At 47.9% G+C, this 13441-nt stretch overlaps 2 protein-coding genes across 2 annotated transcripts in view; one reads left to right on the top strand and one right to left on the bottom strand.

Annotated features, from left to right (window-relative positions):
- Positions 1–3511: 3511 nt before the first annotated feature.
- On the bottom strand, positions 3512–8022 carry LOC135182112 (transmembrane protein 52B-like). The gene is made up of 5 exons (XM_064155916.1): positions 7990–8022; positions 7350–7393; positions 5336–5374; positions 4209–4375; positions 3512–3795 (listed from the first exon to the last, which is right to left on the bottom strand). The coding sequence occupies exons 1-5, from the start codon at positions 8020–8022 to the stop codon at positions 3545–3547; spliced, it is 534 nt and encodes a 177-aa protein (XP_064011986.1). The 3' UTR covers positions 3512–3544.
- Positions 5758–13441, top strand: part of SCNN1A (sodium channel epithelial 1 subunit alpha) — a 39695-nt gene continuing 32011 nt past the window's right edge. Inside the window, exon 1 of the mRNA XM_064155915.1 lies at positions 5758–5833. The gene's annotated coding sequence lies outside the window, so the exon portion shown is untranslated. The remainder of the gene's footprint in view (positions 5834–13441) is intronic.

Raw genomic sequence — 13441 nt, 5'->3', positions numbered from 1 at the left:
AACAGGTTGCCCAGGGAGGCTGTGGATGCTCCCTCCCTGGAGGTGTTCAAGGCCAGGTTGGATGAGAGCTTGAGTGACCTGTTTTAGTGGGAGGTGTCTCTGCCTATGGTGGGGGATTGGAACTGGATGAACTTTGAGGTCTTTTCCAGCCTAAACCATTCTATGATTCTATAATTGCCACTACTAGCCCATATAAAAAGTTCCTCCCCAGCTTTCCTGTAGGCCACCTTCAGATACAGGAAGAAGGCCACTATAAGGTGTCCCCAGAGCCTTCTCTTCTTCAGGCTGAGCATACTCCCTCAGCCTGTCTTCATAGGAGAAGTGCTCCAGCTCTCTGATCATCTTTGTGCCCCTCCTCTGTACCCTATCTGACAGATCCATGTCCCTGTGTTGGGGACTCCAGGGATGCCTGTGGCACAGTCCTTGCCTGGTGTGTCTCCTGCAGCACTCATGACTGGTCACCAGTTTCACTTGTCGCTGGGTCTATAGCAGCCTCAGAGCCAGCAGAGGCACATGAGCCCTGGCTGAGGACACAGTCAGTCACTGCCAGCAAACAGTGGCCCGTTGTGTAGATGTTTTCCTTTCCTCTAGGAAGTGGCTCTGTCCTGTCCCTGTTGAACTGTTCACTGCTCTCTTTGCTACAGCTCATTCATTTTTACAGCAAAGCTGCTCTTTCCTTCCAAACTGGCTGTAGGGCCCAGCCTCAACTCCAGCTGCCTAAATGTAAACAATTGATACTGGGAGGCTGTTAATACTTCGTTATGGTTGAAAAGTAGCAGGACAGAACAAGAGCCCAGATCTGAACAAGTCTGAGATCCCTTTGTTCCAGCCAGTAGTTCCCAGTGGCCTGATGGGCACCACTGTTACTTACAGTCCTGTGAAAACAAAGGAGACACACAACAGTGAGGTGTTTCTGAAGACCAGTCTTTAAGAACCACATGTTCTAGGAGAAGCTAAAGGTGGTGTGGACAACTGCTTTGCAGCACCTGGTGGCAGTGTACCCTGATTTCCATAATGATGCTCCTCCCCACATGTTATGCAAGCTAGGTAGCCAGTGGAGAGTGGTTGCACTTTTGCCTTTGAGGTTGGAGAGAGGTAGGTGTTGATCTCTTCTGCCGAGCAACAAGTGATAGGACAAGAGGAAATGGCCTCAGCTTGCACCGCGGGAGGTTTATATTGGCTACTAGAAGCCCAGTGGAAGGGCTCTCAAACACTGGCACAGACTGCCCAAGGAGGTGGCTGAATCCCCATGTGTGGAGGTGTTTAAAAGAGGCAGAGATGTGGTGCTGTGGGACATGGCTTAGCTCCAGACTTGGTCAAGTTAGAGAATAATTGAACTCAATGATCTTAAAGGCCTTTTTCAGGCAGAACAAGTCTCTTATTCTATAGCCTCTAGCTAGCAGCACTACTGTCTGTAATTTTTGAGGTAGGAGACAAGAACCAAAGGTTTCTCTCCACTGCACTTTGTTGTGATAAATACTGTTTGTTGTATAGGGGAGATAAAAGCATGGGTGAAGTGCTGTTGCTATTCAGCCTGCTGAGCGAGGTTGTGGAACTGTCCTTCCTTCACAGCATTCACAGAATGTTAGGGGTTGGGAGGGACCTCCAAAGATCATCCACTCCAAGCCCCCTGCCGGAGCAGCATCACCTGGGGCAGGTCACACAAGAACATATCCAGGTGGGTTTGGAATGTCTCCAGAGAAAGAATCTCCACAACCTCTCTGGGCATCCTGCTCCAGGGCTCTGCCACCCTCACAGTGAAGTTTTCTTCTTATGTTCCCATGGAAGCTCCTCTGCTCCAGCCTGCACCCATTGCCCCTTGTCCTGTCACTAGACATCCTGAGCAGAGCCTGGCTCTGTCCTCCTCACACTGCCCTGCACATCTTGATAAACATGAATGAGGTCACCCCTCAGTTGAAAGAAAGGAAGAGAGAAAGGGAAAGGGGGAAAGGGAAAGGCTGAAAAAGAAAGGGAGAAACAGAAAGGGAGAAAGAGGGAAAGAAAGTGAAAAGGAAAGAAAGAGGGAAGGAAGGAAAGAAGGAAGGAAGGAAGGAAGGAAGGAAGGAAGGAAGGAAGGAAGGAAGGAAGGAAGGAAGGAAGGAAGGAAGGAAGGAAGGAAGGAAGGAAGGAAGGAAGGAAGGAAGGAAGGAAGGAAGGAAGGAAGGAAGGAAAAGAAAGAAAGATAGATTTGATGCAAAGGGGAAAATGAAGACTTTTTAAACTTCCCTTTTTATTGCAGATCTTAGGGGGGAAGGGCAATAAAAAAGTGGTGTGATTCTGGTCGCCAGTTGTGTAAATGCTGTGTTGCTGCTTTGCCAGGCAGGCTTGGTGCTCTGTGGAGCAGGGCTGCCATCTCCTGTCCGACGCTTGCGCAGCTCAGGCGCCGCAGGCAGGCAGGGGCAGGGGGGTGGCCGCGGAACGGCGTGTTCCCTGGAAACGACCGGGAAGTCTTCCAGGAGGTTTCTGGGCTTGCTAGTGCTCGACGCATGTTCCAGGATCTCTGCTTGCTTCAGACCTTTGCCGTGGAGTAAACAAGAGCCTTCCAGGAAATGTTCTGCAGCTTGGTGAAGAATGGAGGCCAGAATGTGACTTTGCAGAGCAGCTGATGTGGCTCCAGGAGGTGTTCCACAAGCAGTTGTGGCTGTAATTTCAGGAGTGCAGCACAGCAAAGAGCCCTAACCTTCTATGTCTGTTTTTTATTGGTTCCATTCCATTTTCTCACTCATGAATGGTAGAGATAGGTAATGACTGGGCAGTTGAGAAGTCTGTAACCTAGGAAATCAATATATTTTGGATACAAAATTCTTGTAGCTGGACATCATTAAAGATGTTTTGGTTGTTCAGTTCAGCTTTATGCCATCCCTGAAGCTGTCTTATCAACCTTCTCTAGAATTCTCCATGACTGTAATCTCAGCAGCAGTTAGGCTCCTTAGCATATCTAGGGACCTGGTCCTTGTCCTCTTTATCTACGAGGGAAAAACATTCCCTGTATTTCACAGGGAAGCAGTTCAGAATTTTGAGGACAGTGAGACTTGGGGTACTCAGTAAGAAAAGCTACTTCAGAAAGGTGTTGATGTGTTCCCTGTGTATTCATATCAGTGAGAACATGTACATGCAGTTCATTCAGGGCTGCTGATTTCACTACAGAATCACAAAATGGTAGGGGTTGGAAGAGATCTCTTCTGATGCCTACCATTCTGTCATCCTGTGACCCCCAGGAACTTGAGCTGAGGGCAAACAGAGAAGACAGCATCTGCAGTCTCCCTGCAGGTCACTGGTCTGCAAAGTGGCTCAGCACCTGGAAACTGCTGCCTGGTTATGCCTGCAGAGGGTGATAGTAGTGGGGGGATGTGTGTGCAGGGGAAGCAGTGTGGATTATCTAAAGGAGGTATCAGAAGGAGCCACAGGATTATACTGGATCTGAAAGGATTTTAGTCCCTTTCTCATTAGACTACAGAGGTTAATCTAAAATTCCTAACCCTGCTCAGAGTAATTAGTTTCTGCATGTAACTCCTGGCTATTATTTGCCCTTCAGTAAGAGGCACTAGTGCCCAGCGGGGGCTGGTTGGACGTCCTTGCCCTCAGCAGACACCTGCGGCTTCTCCTCTGGCACTGGCTCCAGGTCTGGCACTTTCTGTCCTGTCTTCACCACGGTGAATCTGCTCATGTGCAGAGCTTCTTCATAGACCGGAGGGGTGTCTGCTGCTGAGAGGGGTGGTGCTCCCTGGACAGCATTGTGGGAATGTGCCACTGCTAATATCGTCCTGGCAGCAGGCCCAAGCACGGAATGGAGAGCTGGAAGGGAGGAAACCAAAGTCCTTCTTCTCATCCTGACAGCACCACCCGATCAGAGGAGCCCAAGTGTATCTGTAGTGCACAGGCTTTGCTATCCCCACAGCCTGAATGGTTTTCTTTTCCTGTCCCTTCTTCCCTGAAAGGAGCACACCTCCCCCACCCCCCAGCAGCAGCCCACAGTTACTCCTCAGAACTTCTCAGAGGCCTGTAGCTGCTCCCTTGCCACTCAAACATCTCACAGCTGATTCACCATCTGGCTGCATCTGCTGCAAGAAGCCTTAGTTCGTACAGATGCCCCTTTCTCTGCATCCTGCCAGGAACCCTGGGGTGCTGCAGTCTGGCCCTTCTCCGAGTGCACAGCACCACATGCCAGGCTGTGCTGTAGCACCAGGGTTCTGGTAAAGCCTACTTACAGGTAATGGTGTTCTGGAGGGTGCTGTCATGGTCAAAAGCAATGACGGTGACCTCATAGGGCTGAGGACCCGATTCCTCTCCTGTCTGATGGCAGTGCAAACAGCATCTCACACAGATGGAAACCAGACCACAAAGGAGCAGCAGCCCACCAATTCCCATCAGAAGCCTGGAAATTGAGGAGACTCAGAATTAGGACAGAAAGACTTTGTTTGCAGGTGGCCTTTTAAGGTCTCTTTGTCCCTGAGGTAGAGCTAACCTCAGAGGTATACATAGTCATGTAGAGCCTTGTCCAGCAGATTTTGGACAGATGGAAATCCTGTGTCCCCTCTGGACAGCTGTTCCAGTGCTGTATCACCCTTTGGGGCAGCACTTTTCCTTCTGTCTAATCAGAATTGCCCTGGGTGCAGGTTGGTTGGCCACCTCAGGTCCTTCTTCTGGGGACCTCTAAAAAGCCTGACTTTGTCTTCTCTCCAGATCCACTTTAGCTAGTGGAAAACTCTAACTAGGTTGCCCCCTTAGCCTCCTTCAGGCTGGACAAATCTGACCTTTCAGCCCCTCCTTGTACATCGTGTCCTGTGAACCTCTAACCATTTTATTGGTTCTGCTGTGGACTTGCTCCAGTTTGCCAGCATCTCTCTTGTTCTGAGGCACCAAGACTGGACTCAGACTGAAGTATATATTTCATAGGTGTCTTCAGGAATGATGAACAGAGAGGAAAAATAAAGTTTCTCAATCTATTGCTTGGACATCTACAAGGCTAATGCAGCCTTGTAGGTGTCCAACAACTTCTATCCTCTTTGATCTCATCCTGTTGAGGATGACAAAAGAATCAGACTGACTGAAATGACTTTTTAAATAGACCTTTTAAGAGGCATGTTGTGCTAGGAATGCTGTGGCAGTGTTAGCCTGGCTAAATCCATATGTGAAATACAAAAGGAGGCTGGCAAGTCAGCAGTTGTTACAGATGATGCAGTAGCTGTAGGGTTGCCTGGCTGCTGTAGTGCATGGGCATCCCAGAGGAAAGCAAGAGCTCCATCAGACTTGAGCAAGTCACATGTGATGCTACCTTTTGCTACTAGGGTTGTTTGGTGGTGCAGCTGTTTGAAGCAAATGTAGACCATCTTACCAGATATACCACAACCGGTCCCACTCCGTGCCTGAACAGCTGAGGACAAGAGGGTACAACACACAGTTAGCCACAGAATGCCAAATAGAGCCATAGAATCACAGAATCAGGGGATGGTTTGGGTTGGAAGGGACCTCCAAACATCATCCAGTCCAACCTCCCTGTAGTCAGCAGGGACATCCTCCACTAGATCACCTTGCTTACAGCCCAGTCCAGCCTCACCTTGAAGATCTCCACCTCTCTAGGCAGCCTGTTGCAGTGTTCCAACAACCCTCATGGTGCAGAACATGTTCCTAACAGCCAATCTAAATCTGCTCTTCTCTCATTTCAAAGCACTGCCCCTCAAAGATCACTGCCCCTCAAAGATCTCTACTATATTCTTCTCCAGCTTCCCTCACACTCCTTGATTACGCTTCGGCTCAACGATGACTCAACAATGAGAAACTAAGCATGCCTCGTGGAGAAGACAGTTGTCCCACCTTCATCCATCATCATTAGGTGAGTTTGACTTCTCTTTGCCTTTATCTCTTTGTTGTTACCCTGGTAGTTCACAGACTCATACAATCATTTCATCTGGAATAGCCTTCTGAGATCATTGAGTCCAACCATTCTCCAACTCAGCCAAGTCTGGTGCTAAATCATGTCCCTGAGAACCACATCTCTGACTCTTCTATGCACCTCCACTCACAGGGATTCAACAACCTCCCTGCAGAGCCTCTTACAGTGTTTCAGAACCCTTTCAATAAAAAGCTTTCTTCTAAAAGCCAAGCTAAACTTTCCCTGCTGCATCTTGAGACCATTTCCTCCAGAGAAGAAACCAACCCCACATGACTCCAACCTCCTTTCAGTGAGTTGTAGAGAGCAATGAGGTCTCCCCTCAGCCTCCTTTTGTCCAGACTAAACAACCCAAATTCCCTCTGCTCATTCTCGCCAGACCTGTCCTCCAGACCCTTCACCAGCTTCCTCACCTTTCTCTGGACCTACTCCAGCACTTTCATGTCATTCTTGGAGCGAAGGCCTACTCAGTTGTTTGCAAACCCTCCTTCCTTCCTAATCTCCAGTCTCAGTCTGCCCTACTCAAGCTTCAATCCATTCCTTCCATCCTATCACTCCAAGCTCTTGGAAAATGTCCCTTCCTGGCTTTCCTGTAGCCCCCTTCAGGTACTGGAAGGCTGCTCTAAGGTCTCCCTACAGCCTTCTCCTCTCCAGGCTGAAGGGCCCCAACTCTCAGCCTGTCCCCACAGGGCAAGTTGTTCAGGCCTATGATTGTATTTGTGGCCTCCTCTGGACCCTCTCCAGCAGCTCCATGTCCCTCTTATGCTGGGGGCACCAGAACTGGAGGCAGTGCTGCAGGTGGGGTCTCAGCAGAGCAGAGCAGAGTGGCAGAATCCCCTCCCTGTGCTGCTGCTCTCCCTGCTTTGGATGCAGCCCAGCACTCAGCTGCCTTCTGGGCTGCCAGTGACCATTGCTGGCTCCTGGTGAGTTTGTCACCAGCTGACACCCCCAAGTCCTTCTCCTCCAGACTTTTTGGATGCTGTTCTGTATGTTCCTTTATTTTTCATTAGTAGCTCTGCCCATGCATTTTTAAATGCTTCTTTTTTAGTAAAAAATAATTCTCCTCAGCAATTTTTCACTCTTGCTTTGTCTTGATTTCTGTTATTCTCACAAATGACATCACCAAGAAGAATATTCACTGAAATTATATTACATCAAATACATTTTCAAGGACAGGTCAATTCCAAATGTGTCATTACAATTACACCAGCAAGCTTTTCAGTGTTACAGGCACCCAGATAGGTAGCAGGGGCAGTATCACAGGGTCATGATGCTGAAAAAAATAGTAAATAATCTACTTCCCAATCAAAGAAACAGGAATTTTGTGGGAGTTTCATCAGTTGGAATTAAAGTAACTTTGTCTGGAAAATGTCAGGCACCATACCAGGACACTGTTGTCCTCTACAGCCTTTGTCCTTCATTGTCTTCTCAAAAGAGTGAGAGATCAACAAGTACTCACAGTTCGGTGTTGAGGCAGCCTTCCTCCCCTCTCACTTGAGGGAGCTACAGGGAGAAAGACAAGATACAGCTGGAGCAAGTTAAGTCTTTGTCATACACAACTTTTGTTTCTGTCACCTGGACTATTATCTGAATCTCCTACAGTGAGGACCAACTCTTACCAACTTTCCATTGTTTCCATCACATATTCTGCTGTAGGTTAGAAGTTATGGTGATATCAACTATCAACTGCATTGTTTCATACCTTAACTTCCCATACTCGTTCAAATCCCTCTTAGCACTGTTCCCAGCCCAGATACTGACTTAACCTTCTCTCTCACCACAAGTTTCTCTTCCCCCTCCACAAGCTGTGTCATGCTACAGATGTAGACCTTATTCCATGCTCAGATATTAATAACCCATATTCCTAATATACCCACAAGGACTTCAGTTCTGCTCTGTCCCTCCAGCACTCCTACCCTTCTCATCTCCTTTTTCTTGGGTACCTTAAGCTCTCTGTTACCATCCCTATGATAACAGCAAACATTCTTCTGCATGATTGCCTTTGGTATACCCAGGGAAATTATTGTGACTCCATCTTTCCAAGGAAACTCCAGAACTAAGCAGAGACCCCATAAAAAGGGATTTGAGATGTGACTTACCCATAAGGAACATCCTAAAACAAAGCAGATCATGACTGGGCTGTGCATCCCCCTAGGGTGGTTCTGTAGCCTCTTGGTGTCTCAAGCTGTTCTGTGTCTTCTTTCTAGCTTCAGTTCATCCTCACCCATCCACTGACCAGGAGAAAGGTGTGTTCAATCCAGTATCTTCTTCCTGCTCTACCTCTTTTGGTCCTCTTCTAGGTCTGTCCTTCTTTTCTGGACTTCAGAGTTTTGCTTTCTCTCTTTTCCTCTTTGTCTATAGAAATTCCTATTTGTTTCTGCCTGTCTCCTTTTGTTGTTTTCTTGACCTGCTTCTCTCCCTCTTTTGAAGAGATCCTAAAAGCCTTCCAGTTAGATCAGGACAAAAGCGGTGGCTACAAGTTCTTACTTTAGATGTTGAACTAGTTCAGTGAAGGGCATCATGAGATCTCTGCAGACCTGACCCTTTCCTTCAGTCAGCAGAAAGGGTCCAAGGTGGTTCATTCCAAATTATTCCTCTCCCCGCCCCTGCCCTGAGGGGAGTGGGTTGAAGGTCGTGTTATTGACCTGTTCAAATGCAATTCAGATTCCTCTCCCTCCTCCAGTACCTTTTCTGTCCCTGCACTCACATTGTCCTGCCTTGTGGATCCAATCTACTGGCTTTAGCTGTAAGATCAACATCCAGAATATGCTCCAAGTGTGGCACTGCTGCTGCAGTGAAAGGGATAGCAGTAGGATATAGAACAATTTATATGGCTGGTCATGTGCAGAGGTGTGTGGATGTTAGAGCAATATGTGTGTGTATAGAGATATGCATGTGCAACACAGCCACACAGTGTTAGGGGTTGGAAGGCACCTCCAAAGATCATCCAGCCCAAGCCCCCTGCCAGAGCAGCATCACCTAAGGCAGGTCATACAGATGCACATCCAGGTGGGTTTGGAATGTCTGCAGAGAAAGAATCCCCACAACCTCTCTGGGCAGCCTGCTCCAGGCCTCTGCCACCCTCACGGTGAAAAGTTTTCCTTATGGTCCTGTGGAACCTCCGCTGTTCCAGCCTGCACCCATTGCCCCTTGTCCTATCATTGTCAATCTCTGAGCAGAGCCTGGCTCTGTTCTCCTCACACTGCCCTGCACATCTTGATAACCATGACTGAGGTCACCCCTCAGGCTGCTCTGCTCCCAGCTCAAGAGCCCCAGCTCCCTCAGCCTGTCCTCAGCAGGAATATGTTCCTCTGCCTTCAGCATCTTTGTGGCTCTGTGCTGGATTCTTTCAAGCAGTTCCCTCACATCATTCTTGAATTGAGGGACCCAGAACTGGACACAATATTCCAGATGTGGCCTCACCAGGGCAGAGTAGGAGGGGATGAGAACCTCTCAATCTACTCACCAGAGCCCTTCTAATGCGCCCCAGGATGCCCTTGGCCTTCTTGGCCATAAGGGCACATTGCTGACTCATGGGCATCCTTCTGTCCTCCAGGATTCCCACCTCTTCAGTCTCCTATTTTAAGGCTGTGCCACCACTCCTCCTACCTGATAATCACTTTCTATGACAGTCTGCTCACTCCCAGTTCCCACTCCTGAGCTTCCTGCACAGCCAGCCATGTCCTCCCAAATACTTTGCATCACAGAAAGATCTGTTCGTTCTGCTATCCCAATTATCTCTTAGTCCTGCAACAGGTTACATTAGGAGGTTCCCTTCAACAGCCTCTTACTTTTTTTTCCTCTTGTAGAACTGCTTTAGACTTCTGTTACTGCTTGTGGCTATTCAGAATGTTATTACATGCATAAAACTGTTTTCACCTTTCTCTTTGGTAGAGCTGGGCTAAAATACACTCTTCAGTAATGTGTTACTGATTGTGTTTGGGAACTGTCTAAGACTGGTGACTAAATATATGTTAAGGGCAGGCTAGCAACTAGAGAAACTTGTTAGCCCATGTTGCAATCACTGCATCCACATCACACTGGTGAATGATTAGCCTTGGTCATGTGTATCAGAGTTGCAGAGCAGAACCAATGGATTCATGAACATTATGTATTCCTTCAAGGCAGGCTAAAAACCACTGACCAGTCTAATTGTGGAAGTAGTGGGGCAGGGTAATCATGCCTTAGCATGAGTTTAGCTATCTATCTATCTGCCTCTCTCTCTGTCTATCTGCCTGTCTGTCTGTTTGTCTATCTGTCTATCTATTTATCTATCCATCTATCTATCTATCTATCTTCTAGCTATCCATCTGTCATCTATCTGCCTATCTGTCTATCTATCTGTCTGTCTCTGTCTATCATCTGTCTATCTATCTCTCTGCCTGTCTATTTATCTATCCATCCATCTATCTTCTATCTATCCATCTATCCATCTTCTTCTATCTATCTATCTATCTATCTATCTATCTATCTATCTATCTATCTATCTACCTACCTACCTGCCTATCTGTCTGGCTATCATCTATCTATCTGTCTTCTATCTACCCATCTTCTATCTATCTATCTGCCTGTCTGTCTGCCTATCTATCTGTCTGGCTATCATCTATCTATCTACCTATTTATCTATCTATCTATCTTCTATCTATCCATCTATCTATCTTCTGTCTATCTATCTGCCTGTCTGTCTGCCTGTCTATCTGTCTGGCTATCATCTATCTATCTATCTATCTATCTATCTATCTATCTATCTATCTATCTATCTATCTATCTCCTATCTATCCATCTATCTGTCTTCTATCTATCTATCTGCCTGTTTATCTTCTATCTATCCATCTATCTATCTATCTATCCATCTTCTATCTATCTGCCTGTCTATCCATCCATCTATCCATCTTCTATCTATCCATCTATCCATCTTCTACCTATCTGTTTATCTGTCTGTCTATCTGTCTGTCTGTCTATCCACTCATACATACACACATGCATACATAAAATCATAGAATCACAGAAGTGTTTGGGTTGAAAAAGACCTTTAAGGTCATCAGATTCAGCCATTCTCTAACTTGACTAAGGCTGGTGCTAAAACTGTGGCCCTCAGCACCATATCTCTGCCTCTTTTAAACACCTCCAAATATGGAGATCCAACCAGCTCCCTGGGGAGCCACTTCCAGTATTTCAGAACCCTTTCACTGAAGAAGTTTATTCTAAGAACTAACCTAAACCTCCCCTGCTACAACCTAAGGACATTTCCTCTTGTTCTATCACTTGATACCAGGGAGAAGAGGCCAGCCCCCATCTGGCTCCAACCTCCTTTCAGGGAGTTGTAGAGAGCCAGAAGGTCTCCCCTCAGCCTCCTTTTCTCCAGATGAAACTACCCCAGCTCCCCTAGCTGCTCCTCACCAGACCTGTTCTCCAGACAATTCACCTCCACTGTTGGCCTTCTCTGGACCCACTCCAGCACCTCAGTGTCCAAAACTGAACCCAGTCTTCAAGATGTGACCTCCCCAGTGCTGAGTGCAGGGGGACATCCCTGCTCTTCTCCTGCTGGTCACACCATTGCTGATCCAGGCCAGGACTCCATTGGCTTTCTTGGCCACCTGGGCACACCCTGCCTCATCTTCAGCTGGATGTTGACCAACACCCCCAGGTCCTTCTCTGCTGGGCAGCTTTCCAGCCACTCTGCCCCAGGCCTGGAGCATTAGCGGGATTGTTGTGAGCCACGTACAGGACTCAGCAGTTGTCACTTAGTCTTGTTGAAAAGCTGCACAAGTAGCTAATTTCTCAACAAAGCTCAGAGGTGAAACCTTGCACAGAGTGCCACAGCTTTACATTTTCATTTTCTCTCTCTGCATTTTTGTGCTCTTTGTCCTTGGTGGCAGCCAGGCAGTTAACCACCTGCATCAGAAAAGCTTAAACAAATCCAAGTGGGACAAATACTCTTGCAACAACATTCTAATATTAATAATGAGTAGAGAAAGTAGATGAAGCCCTGATCTCATGTGCAAACAGTAGGTGCTGTCTTTACACTTCAGACCTTGCTCTGCTGTCATATCAGCACACACAAAATGCATTCTGATCACCTCTGCTAAGCACTGCTGAGGGGCAAAGGCAGCTCAAAAGGCAGCACAGTTCTTTGCTGAATGTATCACAGTAGATGCAGCTGCATGTTGAGTGCATGTAGTGAAATACCAAAGTCTTCTGAGCTTTTCAGTCTTGTATAAAATGAGTGTTCATGTCCTAGACCTAAAATCAAAGTCAAAGCCATGAATCACAGAATCATAGAATCAAGCAGGTTGGAAGAGACCTCCAAGATCATCCAGTCCAACCCAGCACCCAGCCCTAGCCAGTCAACCAGACCATGGCACTAAGTGCCCCATCCAGGCTTTTCTTGAACACCGCCAGGGACGGTGACTCCACCACCTCCCTGGGCAGCCCATTCCAATGCCAATCACTCTCTCTGGCAAGAACTTCCTCCTAACATCCAGCCTAGACCTCCTCTGGCACAACTTGAGACTGTGTCCCCTTGTTCTGTTGCTGGTTGGCCTGGGAGAAGAGACCAACCCCCACCTGGCTACAGCCTCCCTTCAGGTAGTTGTAGACAGCAATGAGGTCTCTCCTGAGCCTCCTCCAGGCTGCACACCCCCAGCTCCCTCAGCCTCTCCTCACAGGGCTGTGCTCCAGGCCCCTCACCAGCTTCATTGCCCTTCTCTGGACACCTTCCAGCACCTCAACATCTCTCTTGAATTGAGGAGCCCAGAACTGGACACAGCACTCAAGGTGTGGCCTGACCAGTGCTGAGTACAGGGGCAGAATAACCTCCCTAGTCCTACTGGCCACACTGTTCCTGATGCAGGCCAGGATGCCATTGGCTCTCTTGGCCACCTGGGCACACTGCTGGCTCATCTTCAGCTACTATCTACCAGTACCTCCAGGTCCCTTTCCTCCTGGTTGCTCTCCAGCCACTCTATCCCCAGCCTGTAGTGCTGCTTGGGGTTGTTGTAGCCAAAGTGCAGAATCCTGCACTTGGCCTTGTTAAATCTCATCCCATTGGCCTCTGCCCACCCATCCAGCCTGTCTAGGTCCTTCTGCAGGGCTCTCCTACATCCAGCAGATTGACACCTACTCCTAACTTGGTGTCTGTCATCTGCAAACTTACTGATGCTGGACTCAATCCCCTCATCCAGATAAATAAAGACACTGAACAGGACTGGGCCCAGCACTGATCCCTGGGGGACACCACTAGTGACAGCTGCCAACTGGATGTGGCACCATTCACCACCACTCTCTGGTCCCACCCCTCCAGACAGTTCTTGACCCATATCAGAGTGTATCTGTCCAAGCCATGAGCTGCCAGCTTTGCCAGGAGCTTGTTGTGGCAGACAATGTCAAAGGCTTTGCTGAAGTCCAGGCAGACTACATCCACAGCCTGCCCCACATTCACCAGGCAGGTAACCTGATCATGAGAGATGGTAAAGAGAGTTTTTATAGAATCATAGAATTGTTCTGTTTGGAAAAGACCTCCAAGATCATTGAGTCCAACCATTGACCCAA

The sequence above is a fragment of the Pogoniulus pusillus genome, chromosome 15 (assembly GCF_015220805.1).
Source record: "Pogoniulus pusillus isolate bPogPus1 chromosome 15, bPogPus1.pri, whole genome shotgun sequence".
NCBI lineage: Eukaryota > Metazoa > Chordata > Aves > Piciformes > Lybiidae > Pogoniulus > Pogoniulus pusillus.
Note: the sequence above shows the minus strand (reverse complement) of the source record. Positions and strands in the feature narration are given on the sequence as shown.